Here is a 26,013-nt window from a genome sequence, read left to right as displayed (position 1 = left end):
AATTATCAGTTTCTATATATAAATTATATAATAATAATTATATTATATAATTCAAAATATATTCAAGATTTTTATGGAGTCGAAATGAAGTTTAATAAACTTTATGATCACTGATCCCATTTTTCTCGGCATCACAATCATATGTATATGCCATATTCGTGCGACCACTTATAGTTGATATCGGTAAGACCATCATCGTGTTATTCTTATTTATTCTTGCATGAAGATGTAAACGAAGTTTGTAAATCAGAAACACGAAAATATGGAGAATTAAAATTAGAATCATTCCTCCAAATACTACAATTAATGCTGGACCAGGATTGTTCCAATCCAATATATTGTAGATGAAATGGTTTCCGTGTCTGGAAAATGAAATTGTTCATCTTGTTGTTAGCATAGATTTGTATGAATGCTTTCCTACTTACGGATCTAAACCGCCGGCCCAGAAGTAAATAACGCTAAAAACTGCATAAATGAATGCTACACTTATTGCTAAGTAAAAATGCAGTAATTTTGTTGGATGTGCGATTACGAACAAATCCACCATCATTAATATGGAATTCATCCATGCGTCATGAAATTCATCACAGTATTGTATTGTGCTGTGAATTGAAAATAAAATTAATTATATTTATATTTAGTAAATATAAATACACAAATTAGAAGACTGAGACGAAGGCTTAAGATTTACAAAAATATCTACTTCTTCAAGTGTTCTATAATTTTATTTCTATTTGACTCTTATTTTTGTCAATTATTTTATTTTAAAATCGAATTAAATACCCTAATTCGGGTGGGTCAAATTTGCTGGCCATTAGCGCACTCGTGTCATGCAGAAATTGTTCTTTAGGTCTGTTTTTTTGTCCAATTTCTGGATACCTTCATTTTTGTATTAACGAATACCATTGATTTATTTTTTATTTTAATAAATTTCTTTTTCTAAATTTAAATTTAATTAAATTAATATAGTAAAATAGAGAAATGGCTCTGTGGGTCTTTTTTTTTTTTTCTAGATAAGACTCAAAATAATGCATTTGAATTCTTTTAGCAAACAAATAGTCTTTCAATTCTTTGCATTAACGAATACACTTGATTTGTTTTCATTCTAATAAGTTTTTTTCTAAATTGAAATTTTGTTAAGTTATTATAGCAAAATATAGAAAAAAATATATTTGTTCAATTAGGGATTAATTTAAAATAAAAACGAACATTTTTGTTTGAAATTGAATTTAAATTTTGTTAAATGAAATGGGTCTGTGGGTCTGTTTTTTTTTTTTTTTTTAGATAAGACCCAAAATAATGCATTTGAATTCTTTTACCAAAAAAATAGTCTTTCAATTCCTTGCATTAACGAATACACTTGATTTCTTTTCATTTTAATAAGTTTTTTTTCTAAATTGAAATTTTGTTAAATTAATATAGTAAAATAGAGAAAAAAATATATTTGTTCAATTAGGGATTAATTAAAAAAAACGAACATTCTTGTCTGAAGTTGAATTAAATCTATTTAAATTTTGTGGGCTGTTTGTCAGTTTTTTGTAAAAATTTTATCAAATTTTAAAGAGTCCATTTATTTAAATGATGTAAATAAAATTAATATTATTTATTACTTTTATTCAAGGATTTTTAGAAATAACAAACATATTTTTCAAACATAGTCAAGTTGGTAACAGAAAAGTATCGGAGAAATAGGATTTTTGTTTATAATATTTATTTTTCATCACTTCTGTTACAAAATCTTGAGCAGATACATAAATTTAATGCATAATGATTTGAAATTTTCTATTTGCGAAAGAATCACATATATATATATTTTCTTCTCGTACCAGATTTGTATAATACAAATTAGTAATCACTTCTGTATAAATTATAAAAGCTCTTGAAAAAATATTTTTACTTTGTGTTAAAAAATCTTTATAAGATATATAATTTTGTAAAGTTTTTTTTTTGAAATATTCTATTTAGGAAAGCAATGCGCAATAACTTTTTCATTTTCACACTTGCGCCTTCAATTGCAAAAGGGTAAAAAAATCTGAGTTCTTATTTTTCTTGTTTCAAGTAATATGATATGAAAACTTATACTTTGACTGCTGAATTAAGTATATCAATATATTTCAACTTCAATATTCAGAAGAAAATTAAATAACTCATATGGCATTGACCTAGAACAGCAAGTTCAGTGTTCCTATCTTCATTTACTGAACAATCATGAATTTTTAATAATTTATCGGAATTGGTGACCAAGTTTCAATTGTTCTAATGGTTTCCGGCTAAATAATAAAATGCACTTTTTAAGAAATTAGAAAAGCGTTTTGCCCTCGATAGTTTAATTAGCATGAAAATTTATTTAAGATTCGAATTCTAATTTGAAAAAGTACATTATAAATTACAATTACCTGAATGAAGAAGTGTCCAATAGATAATACTGATGCCAAAGGCCACCGTAACCGTGCAGGTTTGTGCAGCCCAGTAAAATTTGTACGCAGGCGGCATTTTTTCATAGTACGGAACGCTTTCTGAAATAGATTTTGGGAAAAAAATACATTATCAAAATTAATTAATTATTATAATATAATTATTTCCTGACGACGTTTAGTAAAAAGATATTAAAACAATACTGTGATCAACAAGCTTTTTGGTGTTACTTATTCAGTTATTTTACAATAAAAATACGAACGAATTCACAATGTTTAGGCTTTATTACATATTGTAAATCCACAATGTTTAGGCTCTTTTGTATTTCTTTTTCACCTATAAATATCACTTATTTTTTTAGACTAATATATGCACATTATTTAAAGCCCTTTAGTATATAAATGCATTCATTTACCAGGTTTTACTGGTAAATTTATTGGATTTAAAGTGATTAATATTCTGAACTTAATATTTGTGATGAAATTCATTATATATACAGGCATAATATTTCCACATGCAATAAATTCGCAATTGCCGACAAACATTTTGCAATTGCAAGGTACTTTCATGTGTTACAGATTGGCTTTTACAGACTTATAAATTTAATATGAAATTAAATCATTGATAATTATATCGAATGAAAAGCTACATACACATATACAACATACGAATAATAAAATAATATAAGAACATAGCAGTATGAATAAAGGTTATTATTTTAAAATTGATGTTTTCTTATGTTGTTGAATGAAATATACATAAATTATTTAGAAGATAAATGCTGAAGAAAGCGCCTACTATTGTAATATTTATTAATTATGTATAAAATATTGTAAGAGCGGGGGTCAAAGGTCCAGTTTGACTTTGAACAACTATATTATGAAAACTAAAACAATAATATCATAACAAATAACACATATCAAACAATCAACTATCTGACTATGTTCAGTAAAAATCACAGCAAATTCATCATTCTAGAAATGTGTGTTTTTTTTTTGCTGTTTCATAAATTTTTGTAACCTGGTCTTTTTTACCCCATAGACGGAGTAAATTTTGACGGCTACAGGGCAAAAATTGTATTTTTATTTAAATGGTTTTTTTTACAAAATAATAGCTAATTTATTCAACCAATGCAAATTATAAATTTACATGGGTGCATTTTTTACAGAGATACACCTGTAAACCTTGTTAAACCTTGATCTGGTATTTCGTCAGAAATATTCATCAGCCGAGTTGAAAAAACTATTTATTAAATAAAATAGTAAAAAACTTTTTCTCTTGTAAAATTTCTTATTTTAACTTGAATTGCTTTTTTATTAACTTTTTTTACACCTTTGCCAGGGTGAAGATTTAGTTGTTTCCTTTTACCCCACCCAAATTAACAATATATCTTATAAAACTATTAAATACTATAAAATTATATTAATGTCTGTAAAACTAATCTAGTGTGCTCACAATCGAAAAATAATATGTTACGAATCTCAGATGTGTTTTTTTTGTTTTTAAAACATTTCAGTTAAATTGTTCATGTTCATACATAAATTCATCTCAATTATAGAAAAATGCACTATTATCCTAAAAATAGAAATACATAAACTTATTGAATTTCTATCTAGTAAACATGAAGAACTAAATGTCTGAACAAGATAAAAATAACGACTAAAAAACCTTAACTTTGAATAACTGTAAAATGACGTAAGAAAGCAGATTTTGCAGAGCAAGATTAGTTCGTGACTGCTGTATCCTTTTTAGATTTTTTTTTACAATTCACATTAATTTCCATTTAACATTAATCAACTTTATATGTAATCTAAACTGACTTACGAAGTTTTAGTATCTGGCAGTGTCGGTATGTAACCAATACCGCGGCAAAAAGCGTTTGCACGCAACAGAAGACGATTCCCCAATGTGTTAAATAGATTAGCCAGAGTTCGGGGCCTTCTTCTTGGAGTGTCCACGAGGCCACTACCAAGCAGAAGAAGAAGAGCCCCAGCATCCATCGGTAAACCATGTGGGGCCAGTTGATGGACTCATCTTGCCACTGAAATAGAAAAAAATAACATAATTTAACACGTTAACCGCCATATCAGTCATATGTGTCTGACGCTAAGAAGTTCTACATGAGCCATGTCAGACGTACGCAATTTGGTAGGAGGCACGTTCTACATTAAAAAAATTTTAATAATTAAAAAACTAACTTAAATACAGAATATATTACCAAGTTATAAACAGATAAAAGTAATAAAATAAAATGAAATAACTGTTTTATAAATAAATCTATTTTATTAATTTTTGTAGGAAATTGTGAGTGTAGATAAAATCATAGAAATCATTCTGATTTTTTTAATTAAAAGCATTTTTACTTGTATTAATAAATCTACATCATTTTAATTTAATTTTGTAAAAAGTTATGAGGACAAATATGTGAAAACAATAAGTAGTTGTCAGTATAGATACAATCAAAGATGATCGACTTTATTTTGATATTTTGGATATACTGTATTTTCTAAAATAGTATAAATAACAATATTTCGTAAAACATCTTCTGACCAAAGGTTTTCAAAAAAATGAGATTTCAAACATATTTTCAAAGTCCACATGTTAATAAGTGATTATACATTTTGTTTACGTGTTGTTTTTGATTATTGTTGTTTAAATTTTAAAATCATTATTAATTTATTGTCTTGCATCATGGGTTTTTGAAATATACAGCTTTTAATTGGTGATCTTTAAGAAAAGAAAGATCACATTGAAACATCTTGAATTCGTCAAGGATATCTTCTTTACCTGCGGTGGATCTAGTTAATTTTGAAAAATATCATTGTTTTACAGAATTTATTATTAATGTTTTTTATTGTTCCCAATGGCATGATAATCGTGCATTAATTTGATATGACTATAAGATAATACAATTAATCTGCAAATAAATAAAATGTTTTTCTTTATTCTTGTAATTATACTGTTTTGACTATTTGTGGGCAAAATTTGCTATATCATCATGATGATATATATCGTTAGTAATATTTTTCAGCATATGACTGATAGTTTTATCATCATAATTTTGTAACTTTTATGAGATTTGACATAAGCACTAATAATTCACGATATATTAACATAAACATTTCGACAAAACCATCGACTCCATTTTGGTATTGGCGATATTTTTTAAATAAAAACTTATGTTAGATTGCAATTGTTACGTTACTATTCTAATTTTTATATCAATTTATAAGTGCAAAATACAATAAGAGAAGGTTTTATATAGTTTTCGAAAAAAGGTGGACAATTTAAAAATGTATGCCTTTCAAGAACTCATTCCTAATTTATAAAGATTCCTTCTTAACTTCTTTACAACAATTTATTTCAAAAATCTTGATTTGTTTTGAAATTTGTTCTGTTCTGTTTCTGGTTCGAGAAATAAAATACAATCATTATTTGTTATTATATGTAGTTATTATATGTTCAATAAATAAAGTTATATTATATGTTCAATAGTTTTGCCTCAATTGGTACTTCTATTTCTTAAATAATAAACATTTCTTTATAACTTGATTTATAATTAGCAGAATTAAAATTTCTAAAAGTTTTCCTATAAATTGCCAAAAACTTAACGAAATAGATACTTTTTATAATTAGAGTTTTTGCTGATACCTATATTACGCAAAAATATGAATTAATTTTTAAAAAATCAAGAACGTCTCGACAATTACGTGTGATGAATGACGTTAATTATGTTTGTATGATAATAGGCAAATTTATTGTTCTCATAAATAAAATACAACAGGCTAAGAAATATTATATGTTAAATTGTTTTTTGGCATATATCTCTATCGAAATCGCGTTTTAAGTAAGTAAATAGGTGTGGGTTAAATTGATTAACATTGAAATAAATATTAAATTTTTTTGCAATATATGATCGATTTATAATTTTTTTCTTTAAATAATAAAAACTGTATAACGAACGAATAATGTATATTTTACAATTTTACCAAAGGAAAAATACCTTCTTATTTCATTTATTTTACTTTTTACGGATAATCGTAATTACAAATTCAAAGTGGAAGCATTTGTTTCTGAAAATATATAAATTACTAGCTGACCCGGCAAACGTTGTTTTGCTAAGTAATGTATATTCTAATCAATTTCTAGAGATATTCGGATATTCAGATATTCCGGATATTCAGATATTCCGGATATCCGAATATCCGAATATCCGAATATCCGAATCTCGGAATATCCGAATCTCGGAATATCCGAATCTCGGAATATCCGAATCTCGGAATATCCGAATCTCGGAATATCCGAATCTCGGAATATCCGAATATCCGAATATCCGAATATCCGAATATCCGAATATCCGAATATCCGAATATCCGAATATCCGAATACCCGAATATCCGAATATCTGAATAGCAGAAAGTTCTTTGAATCATTCAAATCGGGCACTTAGTTCTCTCAAGAACTGCCATTTTTTGTACATTTAGCTCTATCGGAATATCGGAGTATCGGAATGTCGAAATATCTGAATATCCGAATATCCGAATATCCGGACATTCGATTATCCGGACATTCGATTATCCGGACATTCGATTATCCGGACATTCGATTATCCGCACATTCGATTATCCGGACATTCGATTATCCGGACATTCGATTATCCGGACGTTCGATTATCCGGACGTTCGATTATCCGGACATTCGATTATCCGGACATTCGATTATCCGGACATTCGATTATCCGGACATTCGATTATCCGGACATTCGATTATCCGGACATTCGATTATCCGGACATTCGATTATCCGGACATTCGATTATCCGGACATTCGATTATCCGGACATTCGATTATCCGGACATTCAATTATCCGGACGTTCGATTATCCGGACGTTCGATTATCCGGACATTCGATTATCCGGACATTCGATTATCCGAACATTCGATTATCCGGACATTCGATTATCCGGACATTCGATTATCCGGACATTCGATTATCCGGACATTCGATTATCCGGACATTCAATTATCCGGACGTTTGATTATCCGGACATTCGATTATCCGGACATTCGATTATCCGGACATTCGATTATCCGGACATTCGATTATCCGGACATTCGATTATCCGGACATTCGATTATGCGGACATTCGATTATCCGGACATTCGATTATCCGTACGTTCGTTTATCCGGACGTTCGATTATCCGGACGTTCGATTATCCGGACGTTCGATTATCCGGACATTCGATTATCCGGACATTCGATTATCCGGACATTCGATTATCCGGACATTCGATTATCCGGACATTCGATTATCCGGACATTCGATTATCCGGACATTCGATTATCCGGACATTCGATTATCCGGACATTCGATTATCCGGAAATTCGATTATCCGGACATTCGATTATCCGGACATTCGATTATCCGGACATTCGATTATCCGGACATTCGATTATCCGAAAATTCGATTATCCAGACATTCGATTATCCGGACATTCGATTATCCGGACATTCAATTATCCGGACATTCGATTATCCGGACATTCGATTATCCGGAAATTCGATTATCCGGAAATTCGATTATCCGAAAATTCGATTATCCGAAAATTCGATTATCCGGACATTCGATTATCCGGACATTCGATTATCCGGACATTCGATTATCCGGACATTCGATTATCCGAAAATTCGATTATCCGGACATTCGATTATCCGGACATTCGATTATCCGGACATTCGATTATCCGGACATTCGATTATCCGGACATTCGATTATCCGGACATTCGATTATCCGGACATTCGATTATCCGGACATTCGATTATCCGGACATTCGATTATCCGGACATTCGATTATCCGGACATTCGATTATCCGGACATTCGATTATCCGGACGTTTGATTATCCGGACGTTCGATTATCCGGACATTCGATTATCCGGACATTCGATTATCCGGACATTCGATTATCCGGACATTCGATTATCCGGACATTCGATTATCCGGACATTCGATTATCCGGACATTCGATTATCCGGACATTCGATTATCCGCACATTCGATTATCCGGACATTCGATTATCCGGACATTCGATTATCCGGACGTTCGATTATCCGGACGTTCGATTATCCGGACATTCGATTATCCGGACATTCGATTATCCGGACATTCGATTATCCGGACGTTCGATTATCCGGACATTCGATTATCCGGACATTCGATTATCCGGACATTCGATTATCCAGACATTCGATTATCCGGACATTCGATTATCCGTACGTTCGATTATCCGAAAATTCGATTATCCGGACATTCGATTATCCGGACATTCGATTATCCGGACATTCGATTATCCGGACATTCGATTATCCGGACATTCGATTATCCGAAAATTCGATTATCCGGACATTCGATTATCCGGACATTCGATTATCCGGACATTCGATTATCCGGACATTCGATTATCCGGACATTCAATTATCCGGACATTCGATTATCCGGACATTCGATTATCCGGACATTCGATCATCCGGACATTCGATCATCCGGACATTCGATTATCCGGACATTCGATTATCCGGACATTCGATTATCCGGGCATTCGATTATCCGGACATTCGATTATCCGAACCTTCGGTCATCCGGACTTTCGGTTATCCGGACTTTCGGTTATCCGGACTTTCGGTTATCCGGACTTTCGGTTATCCGGATATTCGATTATCCGGACATTCGATTATCCGGACATTCGATTATCCGGACATTTGATTATCCGGACATTCGGTTATCCGGACTTTCGGTTATCCGGACTTTCGATTATCCGGACATTCGATTATCCGGACATTTGATTATCCGGACATTCGATTATCCGGACATTCGTTTATCCGGACATTCGATTATCCGGACATTCAATTATCCGGACATCCGATTATCCGGACATTCGATTATCCGGACTTTCGATTATCCGGACTTTCCGGACCCCGGAAAAACTTCTAAAAGTTGGAAATGTGTTGGTGACATCATCTTTTTGGATTTAATTTACATTTATGATATATAATATAATTCCGGATAATCCGAATTCCGGATAATCAAGAGTCCGGATAATCGAAAGTCCGGATAATCGAAAGTCCGGATAATCGAAAGTCCGGATAATCGAAAGCCCGGATAATCGAAAGCCCGGATAATCCAAAGTCCGGATAACCGAAAGTCCGGATAATCGAAAGTCCGGATAACCGAAAGTCCGGATAATCGAAAGTCCGGATAACCGAAAGTCCGGATAACCGAAAGTCCGGGTAACCGAAAGTCCGGATAACCGAAAGTCCGGATAATCGAAAGTCCGGATTACCGAAAGTCCGGATAACCGAAAGTCCGGATAACCGAAAGTCCGGATGACCGAAAGTCCGGATGACCGAAAGTCCGGATAATCGAATGTCCGGATAATCGAATGTCCGGATAATCGAACGTCCGGATTATCGAATGTCCGGATAATCGAATGTCCGGATAATCGAATGTCCGGATATTCGGATATTCAGATATTTCGACATTCCGATACTCCGATATTCCGATAGAGCTAAATGTACAAAAAATGGCAGTTCTTGAGAGAACTAAGTGCCCGATTTGAATGATTCAAAGAACTTTCTGCTATTCAGATATTCGGATATTCGGGTATTCGGATATTCGGATATTCAGATATTCGGATATTCAGATATTCGGTAAATTCCGAGATTCGGATATTTCGAGATTCGGATATTCCGAGATTCGGATATTCCGAGATTCGGATATTCCGAGATTCGGATATTCCGAGATTCGGATATTCCGAGATTCGGATATTCCGAGATTCGGATATTCCGAGGTTCGGATATTCCGATATTCGGATATTCCGATATTCGGATATTCCGAGATTCGGATATTCCGAGATTCGGATATTCAGATATTCAGATATTCCGAGATTCGGATATTCCGAGATTCGGATATTCCGAGATTCGGATATTCCGAGATTCGGATATTCCGAGATTTGGATATTCCGAGATTCGGATATTCCGAGATTCGGATATTCCGAGATTCGGATATTCGGATATTCGGATATTCAGATATTCGGATATTCAGATATTCGGATATTCGGATATTCGGATATTCGGATATTCGTATATTCGGATATTTGGATATTCAGATATTCAGATATTCAGATATTCAGATATTCAGATATTTCGACATTCCTATACTCCGATACTCCGATATTCCGATAGAGCTAAATGTACAAAAAATGGCAGTTTTTGAGAGAACTAAGTGTCCGATTTGAATGATTCAAAGAACTTTCTGCTTGTTTTAACAAAATAATTGCTTTTGGGAAAAAAGTGTTTTAATTTTTTTTTCAATTTTTTTTTTGAAATTTTTAAGCTACGAAGTTTCAAGTAACATTCGATGAATTAACAAACAATTATCTGACTACGTTCAGTAAAATTGCCATCTACTTCATCATTGTAGAAATGTATTTTTTTGATGTCTTTCAAAAATTCGTTATCGGCACCTTTTTACCCTATAGGCGGGGTAATTTGGAACGGTCAGGTGGCAAATACGTTTAAAACCTTATTTTAATTCAAAGGTATTTTACAAAATAATTACATTTTTAACTAATACTAAAAAACTACTAACGGGAGAAAATGCTTTTATTATGGATTTTCAAAGATTACCGATATTTTGTCAATACAATCAAACTGGAAGTTTTATATACTTTCTATAGAAAACATGGTAAAATCCAATCCAAGTTTTTTTTTGTCTTTCGACTTATATTGTCGTAAATATTCACGTAAAACATCCTATTAAATGTAATTGAATATCATCTTTCAAAAACGTTTGGCATTTGACGTATTAGCCACCGTCCATTGTTTTCTAGGAACGCTTCTACAAAAATTTTCAAATTAAAAATGTAAAGTTTTTACGCGGATTTGAAATATTATCTCACCTTTTGGACAATCTCTGGATTGGCACGAATTTTTCAAGACTAAGACTGGTCAAATCGATTCAGCCGTTTTCGAGTTTTATTCGGACATTTGAAAGACAGCTCCATTTTTATATATAAGATTATTTATTTTCATTTTGGTTATAAAAAATATTTTATTTGATTATTAGAAATTATAGTTTCTAGTTGATTATAAGGAAATATGTTAAAGATATTTTTTTAAATGTATCGCATACATGACCAAAATTGGTCTTGAGCGCAAAATCAAGTACCCTTTCCTGTAATTTAATATAACGTTTAAATATCTTATTCAAGGAGAAGATTATATAATAGAAGAAATATAGAGCTAAATAATTAGCTCTATTAATATTAATATTGCATTGTATCTGCGATGTCCATTGTCATCTTATTTCTTTAATTTCTTCATTGAAATGTGATTCACAATTTGCTCTAAGATTTGCATACCTTTTAATCCTTGATTGGACCGTTTATCAGATACAGTTTCATCAATTTTAAAAATATTGGCATATAAATCTCAAATGTACTAGTTAGTTCTTTAGTTTCTTGTGTATTTCTGCAATACATTCAGTTTTTACGATGAGGTAACCGATATTGCATTCGAATACATAACAGTACTGGCTATTATGGTTATTATACAATATACGTTCCGAGTATTATCATTACTGTGTCAGCGTGTTACACTTATATGCGGAATAAACAAAACTTTGCAAGACGAGATAACTTATAATTTTCTGCTTACAATTAGATAAAAATAATAGAGCAGCTGGTCACACACAGCCAGATAAAAAAAAGTTGTTCTAAAAGTGATTATATACCTTTAACTTGCATAAGCTACGGAAGGGCTATTTTCATAAGGGAAACATGTGCTCATCAATATTTTTATGTGAAAAGGAACCGCTGCTTGATACCAGGTTGGCCGATATGCGGGTTTTAGATTATGTGATCAAAATCCAAGCGCCTGCCACAGCTACGATTTTTTCTTTTATTATTTAAGGGGGGCGATACATGTAACAAGAAAAAAAAAACGATTTTTTTTTTTCATAAATCGTTACAATAACATCTCAAAATATGCCTGCAAAAATTCAAAACAAAATTATCATTATTTATACCTTAAAAACTCATTTAAGTGCCACGCCTCAACTCGACGCTCGAGTGCAATTGTACTCTTATCTGTTTCTGTGTCAAAACTTTAAACGCGTTTTTCTCAAAACGACATTTTTGAATACTGCGGGCGTGATAACTCAAAAAGTTCTCAACCGATTCCAATGAAATTTTGCACACATCTACTTTACAGTAATAGCTTCTAGTTAAACCTCAAACATTCCAAAAAAAATTTCAAAAATTAACCTTTTACCAAAAAAAACAGTGAAAAAATGGTGAAAAATCGAACTTTTTTTTTCTGAGGTCTGCCAATTTACGATTTGTGACTTTTTTAATTTTTTTTGGTTTAACTAGAAGATATATGTTTTATGAATACGTACAAACTAATTTTTTTGAATTCAGATCACCGTACGAAAAGTGAGAACGCCCGCAGATTGATGGCGTTTTCCGAGAGGGTCTTGGCAGATCTATTTTTACGGCAGCCATTTAAAAAAAAAAAAATAAAAAAAAAATGTTTTTGTGTATTTTAATATATAATAAATAACCATAAAAAAATTCAAAAAGATTCAGTTATTCCTTCCCAGTTTAAAAAGTCCTCAAAAAATGGTAAAAATTAAGGCGATTACATGTATCGCCCCCCTTAAGGGGTAACATTATGTAAAAGAAGAAAAAAACTTTTTTGAGCATTATACGCTAGATTTTTTTTAGTTTTCTCGCTTCTTTTCTTTTTCTATAAACAATTGACGCCTCGCTTTTTTTATTTGTTTTCTTCATTGTCTATATACATAAAAAATAAAATCAATTGAGCTTCTGAGCTTTTCTTACGAAGTCCATTCGAATATGTTGTAATTGCGTTCTTAATTTTTCGTACATTTCCTATTGACAAAAATAAATGCACAACATTTTAAGGTTTGAAGACTATCAACCTCTTAAATAGTTGCATCTTTTACTAATCATTTCTATAACCTTTTTTTTTAATATAGAAATCAGAATTATTGGTATTCTTTAAATTGTTAATGATACTATTATTTTACTAATGATCTAACGTTACCTTTCTAGTTCCACCTAGCTTTAAATCTATATATTTGTAATATTTCTGTTTTCATTAGATTTTTTTCTAATATATATAATCAATTGAACTTTTAACCATTTTTTATAAAATTGAGAGTATGCCTATTCGAAAATGTTGTCCAGTAACTGTTTTTGTCTCAGTTGCAGCCTTTAGTTTTTTCTGTTTGAAATAAATAATTTCGAATTTACACGATCCAGAAAATAGATGACGTAATCGATTAAAAATAATTGGAATATATTCCTCATAATATATTTGAAATATGTTTTTTGTCTATATCTTTACAAAGTGTTTTGAAATCCCTGACTAGCAAAATTTTCTAGTCAGACAAGACTTTTTTACATATTGTTATATTTATTATAACATGAATATAATAAAAATTTTAAGAATTTTGAGTTTAAGCAAAATTACGTCTTAGCAATAGTATTTGTTATTAGTGGCTTCAAATAAATAAATACTATTTCATTTATTTGACATTTGATCCATAAGTTTGCTAGTAGCTCAAATAATATAAATTCATCAAGTATTTTAGTTTCTAACATTAAATGCCCAAAATGTTGTTCTGTAAAAACTCTATATATCTATCAGATGAGTATACAACTTTATATTTTTTTTTAATTATATTTCATTTTTATATTGTATGTATTATTATCTATTAATTTAAGTTATGTACCATATAATATCTATAATTGTACAATTGTGTTGTTTAAATATAAATATAAATATAAATATATAAAAAGCATCGTACTTCTTGTTTTGTATACAAAAGAGATAAAAAAGTTGTCAATGAAATGAGTAGAGATAAACACATGTTATTTTTAATAAATATATTCTATGCACTATTAATAGGTTCTGTTCAGACATTGTTGTCAGACATCTTCAAAAAAATTGTATCTGCTGCCAAACAATATGCCTATTATTTTTTAAGTTTTTGTTTTAATTGTAGAAATCTGAATTTTGGCATTCTATAACTTGTTGCATTGATACTATTATTTTACTGATGACCTATTAGATGGATACCATATAGTTCCAATTGGAAAGCCTTCTAGTTCCTATCGAGCAAAATGGTTTTTTATTAGAATCCTTTTCTAAACTTATATAACTTATATTAAAGTTATGCTTGAAAAAAATATTTTCACTTAAAAATATATTTTCATCTAAAATTACAACAATTTTGGAAAAAAATATTACATCAAGCCTCTTACTAAAATGCACATGTGTGGATTAACACTACTCCACGAATATATGTACGCGTTAAAGTGAAAGTCATGCGTTCGGATTCGTTAAATAATTTTGCCGGTTTTGGATTGACATTGATTATAAATGTATTTGTGCTAATTTTTATGGTTTATTATTTCTTATTATGAAATTACTTTGTAAACAAACCATGTTTGTTAAAAGAAATGCAGCCGGTTTTTCTATAATAATAATTTTTATTTAATAAAAACAAAGGACACAAATGAATAACAAAACTGTTAATGCCAAAAGAAATATTATATTTAGAATTTTGAACTAAACTCTCAAGTTTGTTAATTAATAAGCTAGGTACAGATAATGATCATTAAAAACATATATATATATTCACCGAAATGTTTCTCTACACATTTTGTAGGTGACTTTGAGTTTTACACAAATTTGAATTAACTAGTAAATCCAGCTTGTAACCTTCTTTTATTCTGCATTAAGATTCGGTTAATCGTTAACCTTCATAGTTATTAACAATAGAAACTTTTATTTGATATATTGATTGTTAAACAATTTTAAACAAATAATATTTACATATTTTCTAATTGATAAACGTTGATATATTGATATGTGCTATACATTTAAACACTTTGATATACTTTAATGTCGATTGTACATTTCTTTGCAAAAAAGATCTGATTTTTTTATTATTGACTTTTTTCATTTTAAAATAATGATACTATGAGCATATAGTGAAGTAAGTCTCAAAAAAAGCCTATGGTAGATCTATTACTGACCTATCATCCTATGGCAGATCTGACCAGAAAAACCAGATAATTTTTTTTTTTTATTAACTCTTTTTATTTACAACTGTCCAGTATAGGACATTCAGTAAATTTAATAGATTTACAATAGTCCGCCGAAAAGGTACATTGTATACTACTTTGACTTGTTGGAAAAAACAACTCAGTAGTTGTTTTTTCGATATAAAATTTACAATATTTACTTATTAAATAATTTCTTATAAATAATGATTAAGTTATTTCCATTTTTTTCTCAGGAGAGTTGATTGCTTAAATCCAGTGGCGCTTTTCTTTTCAACCTTCTACGATAGTTCTCTGTTATCAATGAGTTTGCTAATGTATTTGGGTGATTGATTAGCTTGTTTCTATACTTTTGTGCTGTTTTTGTTATTACTTCATTTATGGTAGGTGTATTCGTGTCAGCATGAATTAACCAGTTGGGAACATATTTTGGAGCTCCTAAGGCAATTTTCAGAAATTTGTTTTGAAATTTCTGTATAATTTCTATATTGGTCTTATGAGCACTGCCCCACAATTGTATACCATAACACCAAATTGGTTTGAATAAAGTTTTATATAAAAGTAGCTTATTGTATGCGCTTAGTTTGGATTTAGTTCCTAGTAACCAGTGAAGCTTTTTGGTTTTTATCTCAAGCTGTTGTCTCTTTTTTTTATATGAGTTCGCCAATTAAGTTTTCTATCGAGGTATATGCCGAGATATTTCACATGGTCTTCTTGAGGTACTTGAGTATTTCCTATTCTTACTGGTGGGCAAGTCTCTCTTCTAAGTGTAAATGTGACATGTACTGACTTTAAGCCATTCATTTCAAATCTCCAGGTTTTGTTCCATTTTTCTAATAAATTTAAATGGTTTTGGAGTAACTCAGATGCAGAACTGGAATCTATGTGGCTGGCTAGAATGCACGTATCATCAGCAAACGTAGCGATCAAAGTGTTAGTTGTTATTGGTATGTCAGATGTGTATATTAAAAATAGAATTGGCCCCAAGACGCTTCCTCGTGGAACACCTGAGGAAACTGTCTGGTTTGATGATTCAGTTTCTAAAATATTTACATAAAAACTCCCATTTGACAGATATGATCTTATTATTAAATATAGAGAGTACGTCAAATTCATTTTTAATTTATAGAATAGTCCAGTATGCCATACCTTATCAAATGCTTGTTGTATATCTAAGAATGCTGCTGAACAGTACTTTTTTTCTTCTAGAGATTTATTTATATAATGGACAATTCTATGAGTCTGCTCTATGGTCGAATGCAATTTTCTAAATCCAAATTGGTATTGGGGTATAATGCTTTTGCTTTCTAATTCGCTTAAAATTTTTTTAAGCAAAAGTTTCTCATAAATCTTTGAAAGAATAGAAAGTAAGCTTATGGGTCTGTATGATTTCAGCATACATGGATCTTTCCCTTCTTTTTACCAGATAAATGACAAGTTTTTATATTTGTATTTTCATATACGTATTTATGTTAAACTATTTTAAATTATGGGGCAATAAGTACTAAAAATGGTAACGGAGCGTCCAATTTCAATAATTCAAAAAATGTTTTACTTGTGTTGCAATTTAAAAAAAAAAGATTTTTTTTTTTAAAAAATATTTTTGGTACGGAAAGTTTCAGCAATTTGTCTTCAGGCATGATGCCATGCACCACCCGTTCCTACTTAAACTGACAAATACTGTATTAGTGTTATTGTGTACTATTATCATTACCATTAATTGATTATTAACATACCAAAGTACATTCCACTGAAGATGACAATAGATAATATGTCTAACATATATTATGTAATATGCTTGAAAATAATAAAATTTTTATCCATTTCTACAATTTTTCTTTGTTGTATTGCTCTGAAGATTTTAACTTACAATTAATATAATTTAATGCTTACTGGCTTGATTAATGTATGTTTGTTCCTCTCATTAAAGACTTTAATGGTATTATTGTATTCATAGCCATTAATACAATAATTTATTACGTAATTGCCATGATAAAAATATAAATTCATTATTTTCGTTTATATACATAAAATCTATCATGAGCTAATTAAAATAATATAATTCGAACGCCTGAATATTTTAATAATATAATCAAACTATGATTAATATTAGCTAACAACTAATTTTCAATATATTTTTGTTATTTTTATGTCTGTATTGTTTATTATTAATTATATAACATTACTTAAATTAAGTTGTGACTAACCTGCGATACCACGAATTCTTCAGGGGCATCATGCTCGAATTTAAAATTGTTTACTTGAAATTCTTGCTTAAACCAGTTACCCATAGTGAAAATATACTAAGTCTGAAAAAAAAAAATTTAAATATTTATGGCTATTTTAATGATTTCTGGAATTAATATACATTAAAGTGCGTACAATTTTCTTGTTTTTTCTTCAATTATTGTGAAAATTGTACGACTATTAATGAATTTATTCGAATAATGCTAAGTTAATTCGAACATTTGAAAATAGTATTCTAATCAGTTATTTCACTATAAAATATTGCCAGAGATTTTGTTAGCAGTTTAAAATTCTCTAATAAATTGTATTTGTTAAATATTAGCTTCCTTAACTTGCCTGCATTTTAGTAATAGGCATCTGAATGGAACTCTGAAGTGTTGAAATTGATTATAATTTTTGTGCTTTCTCTTACATGTTGCAATTTTTTAATTTAAAAAAATAATAAAGTTATAATTATACGTAATGAAATATATTAAAAACTATTGGAGTAAAATAACTTCTTAGGGTTATAATTGAGACAAATTGAATGAATGGCAATGAAGAAAACTGCGTTTGATAATGAATTAAACAATAATTTTATAAATCACCGCTTAAAAATTGACAACATTTTATATCAAGTGCTTGTAATACATAATATAAATTACTAATTGAAATGATACAATAATATATTAACAGCATGTATGATTACATGTAAATAAATTAAGTATCATCAATGGAATTTATTCCAAAGATGTTTATAGATAATAATTAATATTACACATAATGGCCAGATAATTATTATTAGAACAAAATATGTTGAGTTTTCTAAATATGTTTATACATACGGATAAATAGATATTTGGCTAAATGATATTTTCAATTTAAAATATATAAAAAACTATCATATTATCGAAAAAAATATTAATAAATAAAATGATAAAATTCTTTATTTATATTTTTTTGAAATATTCATGGTAGTCCACAAGTCCAGGTAATTTTCTAAGCTCTTACTACTAATATCTTTAGCAATATTTTCATACACAATTTGTGTTCTGAACATTTTATGCTCTGAAAAAATTTCTATATATTATATGCTTACAATATATATTTTTAAATATTAAAATATGTTTATTTTAATCAAGAATCAAGTAGTCAATTGTACTTAATGTTTCAAAATATTGACAAATATTTCAAATAAACACACCTATAGAACTTAATACAAAAAAACTTTTTGCATAATAGATTATAAATATAATGTCGAAATACATACTCATTATGATCATTGTTCGTATAAAAAGTATGTCATAAATGATGAAAAAGAAATGTTATATAATAAAAGAATTATATGCAAATTGAGCGTGGTATTGAGATATGAGAAAGATTTACTCTTGCGAATATAAGAGCTCAATTACCTTGTTGGAAATGATGATGTGCAACATAAAAACTATTACAGAAATATGCAGATTATACACGCAATCGATTTTGTATGAGAATTTGTTTTTTGGATGCTGATTTTTAAAGGAAATACTTGAAGAGTATACAGTAATCATTTCTTTTTTCTTTTTCATACGTCTTTTTATTATTTTTTTCTTTTCATGAATAATTAACTAATTTATATACCAATATATTATATTAGTGTGATCTCTATATTCAACTATTCTAAATCCAACTAATTCTTTCATTTTTTTTTACATTCTTCTAATATGCAACTATTCTGAAAATAGATAAAAAATAAAAAGAGTATAAAATCTATTGCATACATAGCAATTTTTTTTGACTTTTCAAGGATTTCTTTCTTAGAAAGCTTGTTTTGTCTGCATATTTGTTCAACTGTTTATTATCATTTCGCGATCATAATTAAAAGTCTAGAAAATGGGTTCTGTAGAAACAATTAAATTGTAAAAAAATTAATTAAACGGATCTTTAAAAATATTGTTTTTAAATCAATTTATTAATTTTTTTTTCACAATTATATAAATAAATAATTGAGTTTATACCATATAAAAATTTATTTTCAATTAATTTATTATATATAATATGCGTTCTCAAAGACCTGACATCGTGCAGTAGCGATGTCCATTTTCACTTGAAAATTCAGATCGAACATATGTTTCCAATGAAAAATAGCCCATTTTGCGCACTGCGGTGTGAAATGGCAATGGGAAATCACACAAACTATTCTTCCATGAATTGAGTTGGAGTTCAGGTATCTGCCCTGTGCAATACTATTTATTCTATAATAAATTTCTTTCCGAAGGAGAAGTTTGTTTTAGCGAGAAAATTCCGATTTTATATTTTTCAAGTCGTTTTGACTCGAATTAAACCAAACTTGGAAAATGCATGCGTATAATGTGTTTTCTCAAAAACGGCTGAATTGATTTCAAAAATTTTAAAGCAATTAGATTTAACTAATAAAGACTAGCAATGATTAATTAAGTTATAGTAATCAGCAAAAAGGTGTGAAAATTTTTGCCAACGTTTCATCCTACAATCCTGAATCAACTTTGTAAACTAAAAAACCATTCGAAAGATATTAATTGATAATGATAATCATGCTGATTTGTTTTTGTTACAAGCAATTTTCCTTGTAATAAAATGCTGAAAATGTCTTTTTCGACAATTTTTATTAAACTTTTTTTGACGATGGATATCATGGTCTTATAGAACATACTAAAGTATTACGGCCTCACTGCAAGTCGTTTAATTTTTAAAATTTGTAAAGGTTTGAGAAAATGTGCAGTGTTTTTTTTGACGTCAGACCTTTCTCAAAATATGCTTAACAGATTTCAATTAGATAATAAAGCCATTAGATAAAACTAGAGCACTCGCGTTGGTTAGTTTTTTTATGCGATCGGCCGAGCTGTTTCTTTATAATAAACAGAACCGATTTTGAAAGTTCAAAAAACTATTCGAAAGATATCATTTGGAAATTGTGCTGATTAGTTTTTGACAAAGAGCGTCCAGGTCATTTCTTTATAATTGATTGTTAAAAAAAAATGTTTCGACGATTTTAATGAAACTTTGTATGGCGGTAGAGTTCCTGGTCTTAATGAACATACTAAAATATTATAGTCTTAGTCCGAAAAGTGGTTTAATTGTAATTGTCATAAAAAATTGTACAACATTAAATTACCTCTAAATCACCTCTAAATTAATATATTGATTCCTTATTGATTAAGCAGAATAAAATAATATTCAAATATATTAAATCAATTTAACCATTCGGATTTCTAGTCATTAGTAAAAATAATCGTCACAAACAATAATTAATACAGCAGCTGTTAAAGAATATCAAAAATTATGATCGCTGTTCAAAGTATATTATTTTAATAATAATTATAATAGTATTGTTTATTAGTAAAAATAGTAGATCTCATTTAATAAGATAAATGCAAAGTTCTCAAGAATTACAGAGTGATTACACTTTTATGCTTATAAGAACATGGCTTAAAAAGAGGTCCATATTTACTGTTTTCTTTAGAATGGATCAAATTATAGGAAACTGATTATCAGAATTAATTTCTTGAAATTGTATTTGATACTCATTGTCGGTAAGTTGAAGTAGCTGCTGCTGATATCGATACTTGAGAATTGCGATAATACTTTGTTCTTAAATAATTAAAAGATTCTTTGAGAATATTGATTTTAATTGGGATTATTTAGTGTATCAATCAATAAATCTTTTTGGTCTTTTGGCAACATATAGTGTGGAAACATTTATGGATAAAAAATCAAATGCATTTGTGTTTGGACATTTTATTAACTTTGAAATTGAAAATGTTTGCATATATTTGCAAATATTTAGACTTTTTGGCACACATTAGAAAAAAATGAATAATGTATATATATACAATTTTTTGTCCACGCTTTCAAGAGCATGAATCAATCAATGAGTATGATTCAAAAAACATTCGATTCGTATTGATGTGAAGACGTTTTGATTCGTGTTTTTGCAATGGCAGAGCTAGCCGTTACGGAGATACGAAGCAAAATTGCAAAAAATAGCATTTATTGAGCGAATGGATCATCTGATCAGAATAATTCATTGAAAAAGCGTTTTGTTTATGTTGACAGGGTGAAGAAATAATTAGTTTTTGGGAAAGGTAAAAAAACTTTATACACAAGAAAATCAATTTTATTTTAAATATTGAGTCTGATTATGATTTTCTATTCTAATTCTAACTAACGTTCCAAAGCCTTATATGAAATAAATAATTTTAACTTTGCAATTCAGTTTATATAATTCTTAGAAATAAGAGATATGGTTCTTTATTTCCAATTCCGCTTGATTAACTTTTGTTTATTTACTTTTCATCTAAACTTTTATATAAACGTTGTCATCCAATTTATTATTTATAATAGTTTGTCTATAAGATATGAATGATGAAAGTTGCAGTATTTATAATAATTCATTTGGAAACATTTAAAATATCTCGAATATTTCCTTACGGTAAGGGAAGTACCAGCAATTTTCTTCAAGGCACGATGCCATACACCACTAGTTTGAATTGGAATTTCAATATCATACATAGAACAATGTATAAGTCAAGTTTATAACATTCATTAAGTAACATTAACAATCATTTTGAAGTCTTTAGATAAACTATTTTATCTCTCGAAAATATTTAGCATGTAACAACTTAATTAAGAAATTCTCTAATTTAATAAATTAATTAAATAAACAACAATTTAATTAATATAAGTACCTTATAATTTCGAAACACCTGTATCATGTAATAAGATTGATAATGAGATTTTTCTCAATCTATACAATGTTAAAATAATTTATTATAAATCTCAAGTGCGAACATACTTGTATATTCGTCTACTGAATTTCTTGATAAGAATTTCATATTTGATTCAGGAATTCTAAACTATTTTTATGAATAAATAATAACAAGGAGAATACTGTAATTTAATTATAGAGAAAACTGAGATTAAATGATTTACTATTATATTATTTATAAATATTTTTGAGATTATAAAAATATTATAAAGTAAATCAAAAGAATCCAAAATGATTGAACATGTGTTGGTTTTGAATAATATAATATTTTTTAAATAATATAATATTAACTTGTATCATGAAAGTAATCTCAATATTTTTAACATTTTATTACTTTACATATTTAAAGATTTTGAGTATATATTTGAATACTTAATATTATTTATTATAATTTCTTTACTTTTACAAGATCAGTCTGGAAGAATAGTTACACGTTTTAGTATTTGTTTCTTATCATACCAAAATATTTTAATTTTTACTTGAACTAGGAAATATTTTAAATTTCACTTAATCGTAAAATTGTATTTCGAACAAAGATATAAATTTGCAATTTTTTTTTTATTATTTTTAATTTTTCTTCTTACAATTTTATTATTTTATCACCATAAATTATTACAAAAAGATGTTATTAAATATAATAAATTTTATGACATTTACGACGCTTCTTCTAAAATAGAAAATATTAATTAGATTAATAATTTTATATTTGAGTATAACTTTCTAATTTTTAATTTAAAATTGTAGTTTCGAATACTATTTCGAAATGATTTGATCCAGAATTTTGCAAAATATTTTGAAATAGAGCACTTTATTTTTAGATTTTATAAAGGATCAGGAAATTATTATTTTAATATGACAAATTATTTACAGAATGATATATAATATAATAAATTTAACTTAATCATGACGTAGTTGATGAATTAGACAGCAATGTATCTAATATATTGTTAATAAATTCGACTTGGTTTTCTCTAGATTTTTTTCAAAATATTTCGAAGTAGGATCATTTATTTTTAACTCTCACTAATGAAAATCTTTAACAAATTTTGAAAGTGGTTAATAGTAATTTTATATACAAATTTTCATGTAAATGATGAGCTTTTCCATTTTTAATTGAGTGAATTTTATAGTTTTTAGTATTTGGGACTGATTTGATACAGATTTTGCAAAATGTTTTGAAATAGAAATTTTGCAAATGATAAGGATTATTGATATATCAATACTACAAATTATCTACAAAATTATATCATGATCTTGCAAATATTAATCAAAATACTTTTGCTATGATATGATTGCTTGTTTTTGTTAAGTGTTATTAATCAACATAAAATAATAAAAAGAATAATAATCACTGTTGATTTGTTGAAATCTTATCAGAAATTCTTTGTATAATAAACATTTCCATATATTGGTTTATTGGTGTTTTCACATATTTATTTCGGGATTGTTCACAAGAATTCGTTACAAAGCACTATTAGTTAGAATGATATAATAATAAAAATAATAATCAAATATCTTCTTAATAGAATGCGTTTTCAAATATTTATTACAAGAATTAATTGCAATGCAAGCTCTTATAATTGAAATATTAAAAACAAACTTTAAAATGATTTTATCGCCTTTATTTATCAATTATTATTGTTCGATCGCGTTATAACAATTCTAAATAATCATTAAGGCATCTTTTAATGCTCATATATTTTTCATTATAGATTAGCATAGTTTTTTATACCGATAACGACAGATTTGCACTCGAGATAATAAATATTTTTTATTGAACAATTCGATTGAGTTTTATTATGTAGGCTATATTATCGTACACAAATATTTGCTTATTAGATATACGGACAGGTTCGGTAAACTTTTCGCAAAATTATATCATAAATTATGGTAATTTTTTAGATGGTAATATTTAGTAAGTTGTCAATTGAGTTTGTTTTCGCCAGATAATCGTATTTGATAATTTATGTTTTCTCAACGTTATAAGTCATTCCGAATCCGTTGAGACTAACATTGGAAAAAAAATATGTAAGTGTGTATATGAGCCAAAATTTTACGTTTGGGGGCGTCCATTAATCACGTGAGCTAGTATTTAAGGATTTTTGGACCCCTCCTCCCCTTTGATGATATTCAAAATTAACCCCCCTCCCCCTACCAAACGTGTATTTTCACGTTACGATAAAACTTTAACATTTTTGAATTTATTTTTGGAAATGTTGGATCTTAAAAAAAAAATCAGTTAAAAAATAAATACACGTGATATCTTACTATACCCCTCCCTCCCCCACGTGATATTTTGTGATTTTTTGTCAACCCCTCCTCCCCCTAAAAACCTCACGTATGATGCACTGATATCAAGAATTCAAAATCAATTTAATAATACTCGATAAAAAATCCAATTTTTTGCAATGATTGACTCAAACGTTATTTCAAACATTAATAATAATAATGAAGCTTTTTTAAGTTTCTTTTTTTTTTTGAGTTGACATATGATTGTTCAACTAAAATTAATTAGAAGTTTTTCTAATTTAGCCCTATGTATTTTTTAGTCAATTGATTTTTAGCATAGTTTTTTGAATATAAATTATTAATATGTTTTAGAATTGTTAATACAAATGTTAAGTAAAATATGTTTTTATCAATAATATTAACATTTTATCCTTGCAAAACTTGAGATTAACATATTATAATTATTATATATTTTTTTTTGTAATCGTATTGATATTTTAGCGTCCAAATAAAAAAAAGATAAATTTAAGATAAATTTTAATAGATTAATAAATTTTAGGTTAGGAAGTGGATTACAAAATTACATGTGTCCTATATATTGCCACGCTGTTACACTAATTTAATTTAATAATAAATATAAATTGCTGTTATAAGTATTATGTAAAGTTAGGTCTTGACACAAAACTTGTTCATTAATAATTGATATCATAATTCAATCTTTCATGAAATATTCCATCAGGTACTTTCAAATTTCAAGTTTTTCTACGATTGATCGATTATTTATTATCACTCTTTTTCAACGAATTTTTATCACGATGACTCTCTATTTTTATTATTGTAAAAAATTATATATACATCTGTCACGTAATTTTTTATTTCAATTCTAATGAAGAAAATTCTTATCAAACAAGGAATTTTGGAAACAGCAAAAGTATTGAACATTAAGTTCACAAATATTTTGATTATTTATTATCAGATCTTATTCGACAAATTTTTATCATGATGACTCTTTTCTGAATATATCATATCCATACATATCGCAAAATGTTCTATTTCAGTACAAGAAGTTTTCTAAGTATAATTCATAATTATTTATCTCAATACTTACACAGAAAATAATTTTTAGTCCAAAAACAACAATTGCACAAATATTTTGTAATTAGTTCCGGATATTATAACACGCGTTCACTGATGGCATCT

General features: G+C 28.4%; 1 protein-coding gene across 1 annotated transcript; it reads right to left on the bottom strand.

The window, feature by feature from the left end:
- Positions 1-448: 448 nt before the first annotated feature.
- Positions 449-26,013, bottom strand: LOC113364285 (protein rolling stone-like). The gene is made up of 5 exons (XM_026606774.1): positions 25,922-26,013; positions 17,780-17,881; positions 4,240-4,456; positions 2,397-2,516; positions 449-602 (listed from the first exon to the last, which is right to left on the bottom strand). The coding sequence occupies exons 2-5, from the start codon at positions 17,861-17,863 to the stop codon at positions 562-564; spliced, it is 462 nt and encodes a 153-aa protein (XP_026462559.1). The 5' UTR covers positions 17,864-17,881; positions 25,922-26,013; the 3' UTR covers positions 449-561.

This window comes from Ctenocephalides felis, unplaced genomic scaffold (genome assembly GCF_003426905.1).
Source record: "Ctenocephalides felis isolate EL2017-DRISC unplaced genomic scaffold, ASM342690v1 CF-g0.4_SCAFFOLD_00845, whole genome shotgun sequence".
Lineage (NCBI taxonomy): Eukaryota > Metazoa > Arthropoda > Insecta > Siphonaptera > Pulicidae > Ctenocephalides > Ctenocephalides felis.
This window is presented reverse-complemented; position numbering and strand designations above follow the sequence as displayed.

What these genes read in the sequence shown, in the direction of transcription:
- LOC113364285 (XM_026606774.1), bottom strand. Translation starts at nt 17,863, where the DNA reads ATGGGTAACTGGTTTAAGCAAGAATTTCAAGTAAACAATTTTAAATTC. An exon ending in CTGCCAGATACTAAAACTTC is followed by an intron (nt 2,517 to 4,239) that starts GTAAGTCAGTTT and finishes AATCTATTTCAG; the next exon opens with AAAGCGTTCCGTACTATGAA. An exon ending in TTGGACACTTCTTCATTCAG is followed by an intron (nt 603 to 2,396) that starts GTAATTGTAATT and finishes TTCAATTCACAG; the next exon opens with CACAATACAATACTGTGATG.